The sequence below is a fragment of the Acromyrmex echinatior genome, chromosome 14, assembly GCF_024713525.1.
Source record: "Acromyrmex echinatior isolate Ae372 chromosome 14, ASM2471352v2, whole genome shotgun sequence".
In the NCBI taxonomy this organism is placed as follows: Eukaryota; Metazoa; Arthropoda; class Insecta; order Hymenoptera; family Formicidae; genus Acromyrmex; species Acromyrmex echinatior.
The window spans coordinates 2,931,577-2,946,234 of NC_141865.1; the positions used below are offsets into that span (position 1 = coordinate 2,931,577).

General features: G+C 30.2%; 1 protein-coding gene and 1 long non-coding RNA gene across 4 annotated transcripts in view; one reads left to right on the forward strand and one right to left on the reverse strand.

Annotated features, from left to right (window-relative positions):
- The first annotated feature begins 1,002 nt into the window (after window positions 1-1,002).
- LOC147907339 (uncharacterized) lies at window positions 1,003-5,341 on the forward strand. The gene is made up of 2 exons (XR_015547255.1): window positions 1,003-1,090; window positions 5,287-5,341. It is a non-coding gene; the product is annotated as an uncharacterized LOC147907339 (long non-coding RNA).
- The window catches only part of Regnase-1 (zinc finger CCCH-type containing protein regnase 1), a 46,928-nt gene continuing 36,692 nt past the window's right edge, over window positions 4,423-14,658 (reverse strand). For 2 of the 3 annotated variants that reach the window (XM_011059619.2, XM_087412908.1), the window contains 5 exons: window positions 12,218-12,737; window positions 11,053-11,338; window positions 10,439-10,763; window positions 6,045-6,321; window positions 4,423-5,606 (listed from right to left, as the gene is read on the reverse strand). In XM_011059619.2, the coding sequence (XP_011057921.1) occupies window positions 5,249-5,606; window positions 6,045-6,321; window positions 10,439-10,763; window positions 11,053-11,338; window positions 12,218-12,737 (1,766 nt within the window). In that variant the 3' untranslated portion in view covers window positions 4,423-5,248. Of the gene's footprint in view, window positions 5,607-5,677; window positions 5,914-6,044; window positions 6,322-10,438; window positions 10,764-11,052; window positions 11,339-12,217; window positions 12,738-14,658 lie in introns of those variants that run through there. The other variant, XM_087412909.1, reaches the window with a different exon arrangement.

The following is a 14,658-nucleotide window of genomic DNA, read 5'->3' on the forward strand; positions in this document are numbered from 1 at the left end:
AACGAGAGATTATTGTTTGCGCATAGAAGAAGATAACGAGCAAAATGGAAGTATATTCTATATCGTATATGTAAATATGGCACGCTCGCGGGCCGAACTTACAAAATTAAACTTATAAAATTAAATTATAATACAAAATTATAAAATACATTGCCACTTTGCCTATTATGTCACTTCCTATATCCGAAAGATGATAAATCTCGTTGAACAGAGTATAGATATATAGGGTGTTTGATAAATAACGATAAAACTCTCTCATAGGGATAAAGCGAACTAAATTGAGTCGAAAAGTCTTCTACCATTTTACAATTTTCGCAATAATTAACAAGATATTAATACTAAAAATCGCTGAATATTGATTTTCAATAATTTTACTCAAGTACAATCGAACGTCTATAAAAGTAACTTGTCAGGACGGACTTCCGTAAAAGTAAACAAATGCGCATGCGCGAGCATGTGCTCGATTATTATATGAGAACTTGGGAAGTTAAGCATGACTTTTGTTAAGGTTAAAACAAAAATGGAGGTTAATCTTATGGCTTGACTGTATTATCAATTTTACAGAAAACAGCAAGTGACAAAAATTATTTATTTTTTTCTCATAGAGAGAGAATTTAGATCTGAGAATTTTTTAGTACCACATTTTTTCATGTTGATGAAAATAAGCGCCAATAAGTAAATACAATACTAAAAAGTTGATGAAAAATTCTGAAAAATTCTGTGAGAAAAAAATAAACATTGTTTGTCTCTTGCTATTCCTCTCTAAAGTTGATAGTACTTGAGCAAAAAATTATTGAATAAAAAACCAATATTCGGTGATTTTTAGTATTGATATCTTGTTATTTATCGCGAAAATCGTAAAATGATACAGAACTTTTTGACTCAGTTTAATCTATTCTACCTCTAAGCGAGTTTTATTGTTACTTATCAAACATCCTGTATATATATATATATATATATATATATATATATATATATATATATGTTCTTATATTTAATAATATCAAAGTTAGCATTTAAATGACACAAAGAACAAAAAATTTTCATTTTACAACCAATTGAAGGAAGATATCTCGGAAAACGAGAGAAGGTAAAAAGTAACAAAATGCTATCAATTTAATTTAAAGTAAAAATAGTTTTATTGTATAAACCTTAATATTTCATAGAGCAACAAAATATTTTTTTATTTGAAAACATCCGCGATTCATGCTCTCTCTTTTAATTATTTAATCATTATCAAAACTTGCAATTTCTGTTTCATAAATCATTCAAAGCTGAGATATTAAGCATGTTATGTTTTTATAATGTTACGTTCTTACTTGAACGCTAAACTTTGAAATTAATGAACATATCTGTAACAAATTTTTATTGGCGATCGTTCAATATATATGCGATAAAATCTTTAAAAGCCTATGAAAATTTGTAGCATGGGTTTTTCAAAAAACAAAATTCTCAAGAATAGTCTTTTTCATTAGATTTCTAAAAGTAAAAAGCTCTTTAAAACTCGAAACCTTAATATATAAAATCATTCAATTTTTAGAAGTAACAAATCCTTTAAATGTATACAAAATATTAATACAATTTATTCATATTATATGACCAATGATACTCCATCACTGATAATATAATATAAATAAAAAAACTTTATTTGCAATATTCATTCGCAATAACATTGATACAAATTTGACACGCACATATACAAATATTTCATAGATTAACATATTATAAAAATTAATAATAATAATAATCGTTTTCTACAATGATGTCGCTTTCCTCTTTTTAATTTTATGTAATGTAGAATAATAATAAATGTTTTATAGTTTACTTCTTTGTTAGGTACAATACATATAATATTCGCTTTGCAATTCGCGGATTTCCAACAATACATGGTATTGCGAATCCGAGGAGAAAGAAGGGACGTTATACATATGTATATACATGTCACACACATAGGTATATGTGTATATTTTTATATATATTAAAATTTTATATGTATGTATATATACACATATAATGCTATATACACACATATATGTATATGTATATAAATATGTAATTATATATATATATATATAAATATAAAATTACATATTTATATAACATTGATGTATTAAATAAACATCAGAGAGACGAAAGGAAGAAATAAGGAGATTACGATATCTTCGGAAAAACTAAAAATCTTTTATAATAGTATAAATTTTTTATACTATCAATGAAATATAAATTACAAGATAGTCATTTGTTTAAATGTCGTCATTTTTTTCTTTTGTTGACTTAATCTTGTATAACTTTTTCATACATATACAGATATGCACAAGTGTATAATCTTTATAACTTGATAATCTTTTGCATTAAACAGTATTTAGAATCATATTAATTATAATCACTCATTCTTCAATTATTAAAAATATCATAATCATCATCATTATTTGTTATAAAAGTAAATATATTATATTGGGTATAAAAAATTTAATCCTTACTCTATTGGATCATTAACAATGTTCTTTTATATATTCTATAATATTCCTCGAAGAAAAGATAGATTTTTAAATTTTGTGGGTTCTAAAAATTAAATATTAAAAGTTCTTATTATCCTGATTGAATCAGATTTAAAATTCAAAAATTAGTTTTTTTTCTTGTAAACTTTACAGCTCCAATAACTGACAGTTCATTGGATTACAATATATAATAGTATAATATTCTCCAATATAAGAAAGACAATGATATAAAAATTAGTTAAATATTAATTAATTCTCGTACAATTTGCACGATATACTCGTCCTATTCAGGTCACCGAAATGCTTTATGCATTACACACATACATAATGTCCAATTCTAATCAATAGGAATCAAATTTTTTCGATACAGTAAAAAAGAAAAATTAGATCTTATTTGATTTGAAAGAAATTCGACTCTATTGATTTTTTGTAATTAGACCCTCTGTATATCATGCACTACACTAATCATGAAACTATATTTTAATTGCCGGGCGATATACATACATATATTATACATAGATGTCTGTGTGTATGTGTGTGTGTGGGGGAGGGGGGACGCATGCAGGATGTTTGATGTTAAATGTAACACCGTTTATGAGTAGATAGAGTGAACTCAATTGAAAAGTCTTGCATGATTTTGCAATTTTCCTTTGTACTTAATAATATGATGTGATATGTTTTGTCGATTTAATAATTCAGCACTAACAACCTAACTTTAGTCATTTACTTGTAGTTCTTTTACTAATTTTTAGCTGTTATTCTAATCGAGTTTTGTATTATTAAGTACGTTAATTGTAAATATATTTTTCCTGCGTTGTTAGAAAATTTTGATCTGGAGATACGGTAGTGTCTCGGCGCTAAGACAAGCGAAGCATTATAAGGTTGTGTTCCGAGGATGGATCATTTGTCCTTGTTGTTCACAAATAATAAAGAAGGATAAAACAATAAATCATGCGTTTCATGCGAAACTCGGAACGCATCCATAGAAAGATAAGAAAGACGGGACGCCTTAGGCCGGGCGAACGCACTTATTTGGCTATCTTCAAAAATTAATATCTCGTTAACTATTGCGAAAATTGCAAAATGGCACAAGACTTTTTGACTCGATTCAGTCCGCTCTACCTGCTCACGAGAGATGATCCTGTAGGTCGGGGACATCCTGTATATGTATATATGTACAGCCGCAGAAAAGTTGCAATACTTTTTTTGGTGGAATGTTTGCTCAGTGATTGGTTCTTACTTATGGATAAGTATTTATATACTCTAACCATTTACGTTCGATCACTCTACGAGCAAGGCTAAGTTCTGAAATCCATCGAAAAAAATATTGCAACCTTTCTATGACCAGCTGTATTTGTATACATACAAAGTATTTGATATTAGATATATCGTTTATGGGTAGGTATAAGAGCGGGCTAAATTGAATTGAAAAAAGCATTTTGCCATTTTCGTAATATTTAAGGATATTAATTTCTAAAAATCGTTGAATAGCTTAATACAAGCACGCAGCAAGACCGGGCATTGTCGTAAGTTGCTAAATGCGCGGAAAATTAATTGTTTACTAAGCAGCCTTGGCTTTGCAATGTACTAGCAAAAATATCTCTCCGCGCTGGACTGCGCTGGATGGTCGTATCATGCCTAGTACGTGCATTTGGCGGTAGGCCAGACAAATACACACTTATATGTATATCAATGATCTTTAGAAATTAATATCTTGTTAATGGTTGCAAAAATTGCAAAATGGTATAGGATTTTTCAATTCATTTTAGTCTGCTTTATCTATCCATGAACGGTGTTACACCTAATACCAAACACCCAATATGTGGGTCTTCCATAATTCACAGCCGCTAATATAACGATCTATTTCAGCACAGTCTTGCGTAAAAGATTATGTATACTTTAAACCTGTAACATACCTAATATCTTCTTTTTCTTTTTCTTATGTAATAAAAACTAACGAAAAAAATATCAATAAAGAATCTATTAAACAATTTTGTCACAAAATCAGATAATTAATAATTGGCGCCGAAGTATTCCCTAATCTCGTTATGACAATAAATATATAAAATTCTATCGCGTTATTCTTTATAATAAGTTACAATTTTAGTTAAAATATTTTAGTTAAAATTTAATTGAAATTTAAATAAAGATCGGTGAAAAAGCAAGACGATTTCGCGAGTTGAAAAGTTCATCAATATAAGATAATAGTTATTGATGCAAGTTCATTATGATTAAAAATGATTAATTAAAACGGATCTTCTCATTGTTTACTTCCCGAATAATAACAATTCATGTTATAATGCCCTAGACTAAATACTTATTAAGTATAACCATTCCTCTCTCAATAATTCCTGAACAATGCAAAGATCTAAAACGTTTAAAAAGTTTCTTAGAAACTTTTTTATGTTGAGTTGTTAGTTTTCATCTCTTGCTTTCTTCATCCAAGAAGTACTAGCTTATCTTGGCTAGTAGGACAAAAATGCATTTGAACTATGAAATTTCGAAAGAAAACTTGAGAGAGAGAGAGAGAGAGAGAGAAAGAGAGAGAGCTCCAAAAAGTACAAATATCTTCCGTAACGATTCAATTAATTAATATCTTCAATGCAGTTTGTACGATAACCGTTGGATCTGCATTAAAGTTTTTCTGCAATATACAAAGTGCCCATAAAAATAACAAAACATAACTGCTATATATAGATAGTTTCAATGCTTCAACTCGTGAATATTCTGAATGTGAATAAAATTCATTATCAATTCTGATTCTTGGGAAACATCGTCAAAATGGCAGCACAAATCTGCTGAGGATCGGTCTCGTGGGGATGAAGCGTCATGACAGCCTGCACTTGTTCCTCGGGAAAAATGTTGGCGAGATGATAGTGCAGGCGACGTCGAATATCCTGGGTCTGCATCCCCCAGGGCACGTGTAAACTTGTAGATGGCGGGGATGGTAATAGGTTTAATTGGGGATCCGAGGTACCTATCCTCTGCACTCGTGATGGCGGCATCAAGGCGGTACCACGAGGAGGCCACGCTCTGTAAGAATCCGGGGCAGAAGCGATACGCATCACGTGCTGATGATGAGACTGAAGGCAGTCAGGATAATCCCAGCTGAAATATAATAGTATTTGGAAATATCCAAATAGAGATCATTTGTATCTACTTATTATATTAATTAAAGATTATTATACCTGATAATAATGAATTTTATTTTAATTCAATTACAATTGTCTTTTCTAAAAATTATAGATTAACAGAATCATTAAATAGTTAATTTCATATCTGGAAATTAAACAGGTTCTTTTTATGTTGTAAAAGATCTGCAATATACATAATCATATATAATTTACATATGTTAATTATGATATAATTCACATGAAACACACATCTTAATAAGAATGTATTAGATGTACAATCTCTGTAAAGAAAATTGAAAGTATATTTAATATTTAAAATAATCTTTAATTTTTTCATAATTTTATTATCATTTTGAAGATATGTATAAAACATCTTTAAATTAATGAACATGTTTAGATAAATCAGACTCACCTCATACTGGCAGCACCCGGATACGACGAGTCATTACTGGCGAGTCTCGTCAACGGTCGGTGTTGCATACTAGAGCGTGATGAGTTGATAACTGATTGCTGTTGTTGCAATGACTGTCCGGTTTGCTGCTGTTGATGATATCGTCTGAGTTGATAAAGTCGCGGATCACACGCTGGATTCAGAGTTAGTTGCCGCTGTAGCTTGCGATGCAGTTTCACCGGTTCTGGTTCGGAATTACTCACTCTTGATGTGGGCCAGTTCGCTGAGGAAGGGTAACCTTTAATAAAACAAATTATTAAATTATTTGATTATTTAATGATTCAAAAAAAAAGTTATGTAAGTTATGTACTAAAAGAAAATAATATGTTTATATTCCCTGATGGGAATAAATCATTGAAGTAACTAAAATCGACTATGAAATTGTTGAAATGAGAAATGATTAAAATATTGTAAAAAATATTTTAGTAAAAAATAATACTTTTAATATTGAAGTACTATAGATTTTAAAAATAAATGAATGAAAATTAATAAAGGTTAATGAAAAATAATGGAAACTAATGTAAATGTATTTAATATTCATATTGATTTATTCAGAAAAATTGAATTATATTGAAATTATACAAAAATAAATAAAAAGTAATGAGAAAAATAGTGAAAACTAATGCGAATGTATTTAATATTTATACAAATTTATTTTGAGAATTCAACACTGAGTCATATTGTGAAATACCATAAAAATTCTGAAGATAATTTTTAAAAATGTATGAAAAAAAAAAGGTAATGCAAAACATATGATACTTTTATAGTTTATTGTATATTGAAATGTGCTGAAATACTAACCTTGCTTAAAACTTCCGATTAAAACCAATTGGGAAAATTGGAATCGGTTTTAATCGGATTAAAATGCATCGGAAATTTTCAACATTTTTCTATTCATTTTTTTAAATTGGAATAAATCGGAACAGACTCAATTGTATTAACATATATCCATGTATATAAGAAAGTGCTGAATAAGAATTAATGAGATATTTTACATTTCCTTCAAAAAGGATTTAATAGTTTTTTTATAGGATTGTTTTTAATCGGACATTACATCAACATTACTTTGATGTTAAGTAAGGTTTAAAATTCTTCCTGTCTCTGTCTCTTTTTCGCTTTAAAACAAGACAGAGAAAGTTTTAAAGTCTTGCTTAAAGTAACCTTGGTGCAATCGGGCCTAAGTAAGTTGAAGGAAAGATCAAAGTTCTAATAAAGAAATAGAAGTAAAATATAAGAATTATGTATTTTAAAATTATATATGTATCCATACAACACAGAAAGATTGCAGAAACACTGCAGAATGATTTCCCTGAAATATTGCAATATTGCATGATGGTGTGAAATGTTGTTGAATCATTGTTGCAAAATTCGAACAATGTTAAGATGTCTGCTTTTTGTTATATGTTTTGCAACAAAACGTTTCAGCAATATTGCAATGTAATGTATTTGAATAAATTTTTTACGAAGACTCTAAAATGAAAACTATACATATATATTTCTATATCTCATACATATATCTTACATACATATATCTCACTAACTTTAATTTTTCGCATTTCTAGTAATATGTGCTTTTCAAAATTTTTAATGATAAAACCATAAAATATATTCCAATAAATATAATATTAATTCTGAAGGATAAATTTATTCGTAAGGATAAAACATGTATGTGTGTGCCTCGAACAAACTACAAATATCCAATATTAATATAATAATACAATCGCTTGGTAAGGTCGCTTAATCATAGATTAAGTTAATCGCAGTGATTCTTTTTTAATTCGAAACCACCTCGAGTCAATTGAAATCGATTAAAAAATGACGGTATGAAATTTATCAATGAATTTCAGATGCTGATTTATTCTTGCGTTCACATCAGGCAGAAATACATCATTGATCACATAATTAACATTTCGATAAATCGTTTTCAGCAGCTTAATCGCTTATCGTTTTATCGATAATGATGCATTGATCCAAACATTATATCTAAACTCGATATTATACAATCTTTTGATTTTATATTTAAAATAAATATAAAACTTAGCTAATGAAATGGCCGTCAAATAATAGATCAATAAATTTTTTATTCAAATATAAAATGATTATATCATAAAAACGATTTTAAACTAAAAGTCTGTACTACATAAATATTGTAAAAATTTATATTTTTATATTATTATTATTGTAACAATTAAAGAATTACAGTTTTGCAATGTTTGTGAAATATTGCAAATATATTGCTGACATTTTGCAGGCATATTGTTAATTAACATTTCTGTAATATCTCTGCAATGTTATATTGCAATTTGCTATATTGCGACATTGCTTCAATCTTCTGTGCTGTATAGGTAAGAACGTCTTTTTACTTCGTTAAATTGTAATCGTACGAAAACGTATTGAAATTTATTTATTTCGAAAATATCAATTTTTCACTTAGTGTATTCGATTTATTGATTCAACTCGATACCGAATCAACGATCTGTTTTTTTTAACAGCATTTCTTGCACAGTTTAGCTCTTCTTTTGCTAAATAGAACAGACCATTGACTCGGAATCGAGTTGAGTCAGTAAATCGAATACGCTATTATTCTTATTCGCCGTATGCAAATTAGCTATGTATATTCATCAGTTGATTCTTATTGAAATAAAAATCTGTGAGATCTCTAATAAAAACATGTTGTTCAATCATATGATACCCGATTGGATCTGATTCGGATCTGATTCATTAATGTGGATTTCCTACTCACAATCAGTCCGATTCGCCGACTGGAGGCATTTGCCGATTACTTCCTATTGTCCAATAAAATCAGATTGATTTTTTAGTTTTTAAATTGGTAACATGCTTATACGTTCTTAAGGTGCATTAAGTGGAAATCCTACTAAAATCTTATTGTTTCCGAATCATTCTCAATAGGCTGTAATTTTGATTCCGATAAATACTATTCATTCCTATTAAATTTCTATCGGTTTAAATAGTTTTCAATTGGAAATTTTAAGCAGGGGAAGAAAATTGATGAAAATATCTGAAAGGTAATGTCATTAAAATGAAATATACATTATTCCGGTAAATATGCAGTGTAAGGGATCACTCTCCAATAATGACCTTGCCCTTGACATATATGTTGTCAAGGTCATGACTTTGAGTGAGCTCCAACAGGATTTAAATGCTGATCGTTGTTCGTTAAAAAGTTATTAAAAAAAAAAATTCGAAAAATGATGTCTCTTTTCTACTGTATAAAACAAAAATTTTCTGTTTTAAAATATGTTTTATGACTTTCCATACGAAGCGAAGATTACTCAATACTACAATATGTCGTGCGTTTTTCGGCAGGGGAGAGATGGGGTGGAACTCGCTTCACATGGAAAGTCGTGCGTCCCTTGACAGGGGGGGGGGGGGTGAAACCACAGACTTATATAAATAGACAACTTCTGCTCCATGTTTGAAGACAGCATTGGGCAGCGCCATATTTAAGTTTTCTCACTCACACATGCATAAATTATATAGATAATTTCACACTCACAGACAGAACGCATACATATGCATGTGAAAACTAAAATAAGGACATCTCAGACAAGGAAATCAGGTTCATCAATCACATTGAGTCAGCACTCTATTTATACATATAAGTCTATGGATGAAACTCGCTTCACACGAAAAGTTGTATGTCTCCCTTGGCAGAATTTTTGTTTTATATGACAGAACTTTTTTTGTTAATAACTTTTTAACGAAGCGCCGATTAAAGCTTTTTAAAAGTCACTCAGGAATGTGATTTTGACAACATATGTCAAAGTCAAGGTCATTGAAGAATAGTCCCTTATACTGCATATTTATGCAGAAAATATTGAAATTCTTAACTTCTGTTGAAAAATAAGAAAATCGGTTTGTATTGAGTTTTACATTTTTGTATATGAAAAAGTGCGTTTTTTTCATTTTAATTATATTCAGTTATAACAATTTATATACAATTTGTTATAAACATACAACTTTATAATTATTACTAAAGATGTCAGAATATACGTAAAAATCGTTTAATAATTTTTTTATACTTGTGAAAATGATAAAAATTAAGCCAGAACACGAATAATCCACGTGTATAGTAACAGTGCCCAAAATTAAGATATGTACTAAGGGTTAATAACATATTAATGAACTGTCATAATGAAAGTTTAATGAAATAATATTGAAAATGGATCTATTAATACAGATTTCAATATGAAATTCAGTAATATTTCTGTTCATTACAATTTCAGTTCATGTTTTTATCATTATTTATTATAATTTAGGAAAAAATTGTCATCAGGATTTTATTAAATAATTCATACATAATGTGTCCAGAATGTATACTTCATAATTATCACCTTGAGAATTTTGTGTAGGAGGCATCTGTTGGCTGTACATAACGGGACTAGTTGTAGACAAATCAGATGTGACATTTTCCACTGATCTACTCTTCGGAACAGACGACAAGAATTGAACGACATTCGATGGCATGGCTGATTTAGTTTTGCAGAGCGGCGGATGTTGTGGAGATGCGTTTGTGGATGACAATGGCAGGCTCAGGCTGGGCCCACGGGCCTGTAAGTGACGCTGAGCATGCTCCACCAATCGTTCTGTCACAGATTTATGTGGATGTGGTCCTCTTTCGGGATGTCGGAACTTGCACTTATTGCCGTATGTACATTTCTGATAATTTAAGAAATAGCCATTTAATTTAATTTAATTTAATTTAATTGAAAATTTGCTAAGAGCATATCATTTGATGTAATTTTATTTAATTTGACAAAAAATTTTTATCAAATGTTTCAATCTAGAATCTGAATTTTAGTATTATGAACTTTAGAATTATATACCGGCTTTAATCTTTTTTAATTTGGCAAAAAATTCTTTTAATTTTTGAAGTTTAATAAAAAAATTTTGAAGCGAATACTATATTAGAAATAAATAAAAAGAAGAAAAAAAAGAGGAATATTACCTTGGCATAAGGGCATGGAGGAGCGGGATCGGTTTTTTTAGGAACGATTCTAAGAAAATTTTCCAATGTAGGTCCGCTCCTGCCGAGTGGATCGTCTGGTGGCATGAATCGATCGTTTACAAAGCTGTACATCAGAATTTTCTCCTCTACGACCCTTCTAAACTCGGGATTCTCTTGGGCCAAATCTCTGTAGTTGTCGTTGCTGACGACAATGCCATCGATCTCCGCGGCCAGTTTCAGGATGTACCGATCGTCGTAACACACCATACGCTTTCCACCCACCAACCTGCAGACGTTTAATATTCTCATTAAAAAAATAAGGAATAACTTACGTCATGTATATATATCAATGTATCTTGAATTATTCATAATAATATTATTATACTATATAAATAATTAATTGTCAAAATGCAATATAAAATCGTATTACAAGAATTCGATCAATCTTATAAAATAATTCAAGTTAATGTACTTGTCTATTTATACATACATTCGAATGGATCCGAAAAAATCATAATAATGAATTTTATTTATCTGGAAATCCCGAAATGACATCTCTCACGACATCGAACGCCTCAATTTTGTTTCTAAAAATTGAATACTGAGAAGAGTGAAAAAGAAAAAGGAAGAGAAAAATTTTTTGGGGAAATCCTTGACTTGATTATTCTAGTTCCGGATAATATTAATCGTTGACAAAATAAATTCAGGTATTGAAATGAGGGGCATCTTCGCTCTGTCTTTAATGATCTCAGTCTTAAATTCCCATTTTTCACACACATTGTTGAAACTCGCAGCTCGTTGTTCACAGTTTAAACGTATTCTTATTTGATTGATTGTACAAATTATGTACTTACAATTAGACAAATATATAATTTAGATTTTCATGTTAATTAGGTCCGATTGCACCAACGTTACTTTGATTTTAAGTGAGGCTTAAAACTCTCTCTGTTTCTGTCTCTTTTTCGCTTAAAATGAGACAGAGAGAATTTTAAATTTCGCTTAAAGTAACGTTGGTGCAACTAGGCCTTACTTAATCACGTACTCGAACTGAATATGTAATTGTTTTACTCAGAGATCCATTATATTTTAAAAATGTAATTTTAAAACGTAAAGAAAGTAAGAAAAATATTTTTGTGTAAGGTCAGACGAATTGCGTCGCACCAACCTGGAAGGCGTAAACACAAGCAGACGATCCTTCTCGAGCTCGCTCAGGATCTCTTGGTCAGCGACCGGATTGTCAGGTCTCGAGGCTTCTTTCCGCCACTTGGGTACAAAGACAGTGATCTCCTTATGTCCTCTGGCGCGGAACCAATCAACACAAATCTTGATACCGCGACAAGAGAATACTTCCTTATTGCCATGACTCATAGCGACATTACTGCCGTCGATGACAACAGGCCTCAACAACAAGTCCATTGATGAGATCGCGTTCACTGTGGCATTCGTCGCCGTTATTGAGGTCAAAATCGATCCTCCGCCATCATCGATGTCTGCCTCGGCATCCGGTAGATCATCTACTTCCTCGGGACCGTCGGTAAACTTTGAGGAGCAAGTGGCTCCGAGTTTGATTAACTCGGCCAACAGCTCGTTCTGACCCGGATCCGGGCCCAATTTCTGTAGCGCCGCTTGCACCAATTTTTCGGTGTAGCCCAACTTAAGTGCAAACTCCACGCGAGCGGTGTAACCTAAATGAATGATAATAATAAATGATTTATTAAGACCGTATATGTGAATACACAAAGAATTTAATGCCTATTATTTACGGTCAAAGATTAAATGCTTTTAAATAATTCTATATGAATATTTTAAATAATTTCTATATGAATTCTATAATTATATACTAAATATATAATTATTCGAACTGCGCACCGAAATGATTTTTCGAACTCCTAAACGCAATCAAACTATTATAGTAATATCACAAATTAAATTGATAACTTCGATAGTCCAAAGGCTTAAAACGCTTCTACGGAATACAAGAGATCTGGGTTCGAGTTCCGGCCGAGGTAATATTTTTCGCGATAAATTTATTTTCAATTTTTCAGTTTACATTAATCTTTCTAATAGGATGAGCATCAAATTATTAAATAGCTTATCAATTTAATTTGTGATATATTACTATAGTAGTAGTTTGATTATAAGTTCGAAAAATCATTTTGGCGCACAGTTCAAATAATAACTATATATTTTGTATATAATTTCACATAGAAAGTATTTAAAAGCATCTAAAATCCAGCTTCGACGTAAAAGTATTAAACTCTTACTTGTTATATCTAAACGAATGAATTTTGTTAATATTAATACGGAACTAAAATCATTTTTTTTACTTCTCATTGTTCTTTTTGTAGGGGCATATAAGTAAGGAAATCATAACACTGTATGTCTGATTTTAAAATTTTCCAAAACATACACATAGATTTGATTGTGTTGGAGACATGGCTTTCTATTATAATGAGCATCCATTATTCAAATTAATCATTTTGAGAGCCGAATCTCATGCAACACCCGGCTAATCGCACGCTCAAACTCTTCATTTTTTAAACTATGTACTACCTTTCCGATCGTTTTGAAAATTAAATATACATGTTATACTAGATAAGTCGAAGATGATTTTAGTACAAAATGGTAGTAATGTCTCAAGTACATCCTATTAAGATGGTTCTAATCCGACTATATTAGTCAAGACATGACTGACATCTTTAATAAAAAGATTGATTATATCAGAAATAGTATAGCAAAAAATTTAAAACTTGATTTTTTAATCTCTATTGCACTCTTTTTAATAATTGAATTCAATAAAATTAAAATAATAATAAATACAGAAACACTAATTTCATCAGAGAAGCGTAGAGAAGCCGAGTTTTAGATGTTGCATGTTTACTTTTGATCTGCGGTCCTGCGACTTGCTAGGTTAGTAAATATTTGTTATAATATCCAGCAGTATATAAGCACGAACGCAGCTGCGATATAAAGAACGTTTTATTAAGAAAAAAAAAATTAGATCGTATGTTGAAACTTAAAGAAGAAATAACGAAAAAATAAGCTGCATGATCTCGATAATAAAAGCAACGATAACCGATGGCAATCGCATTGTCAATTTGAAATTACTTGGCAAGAATCTAAAATACAAAAAAATAAGAAAAAATTATATCTTTGGAGGATGTTGAAAGAGAGAGAAAGAGAGGAAGGAGAGAGGGGGGAGGGAACAGAATTACATTCTATTTTGCGTGTCAAGTGTAATTATTGCGAGACATATACTGACGTGTCGACTGGAATTCAACATGTAATAAACGACGATGCAAAGAAGTATCTCAAAGCAAATGTACACAACGATTTAATAACAAATGCTATATTGAGTAATTATGAATATTGTTTGTATAACTTTCCTATATTACACACACACACACACACACACTTATATGTTTTGAAGTGAGGTAAATTGAAGTATACAGTGGATTTTTTACACAGTTTATTTTGTAAAATAATTGCTTTGAACATTGTTCCAGGTACTTTGCATGCTAGTATTGGTTGTACGCAACTGAATAAAATTTTAATGTGTTTAGAGGTTCCAGTTATTTCACAGAAAATGTACAAAAAATATGAGTA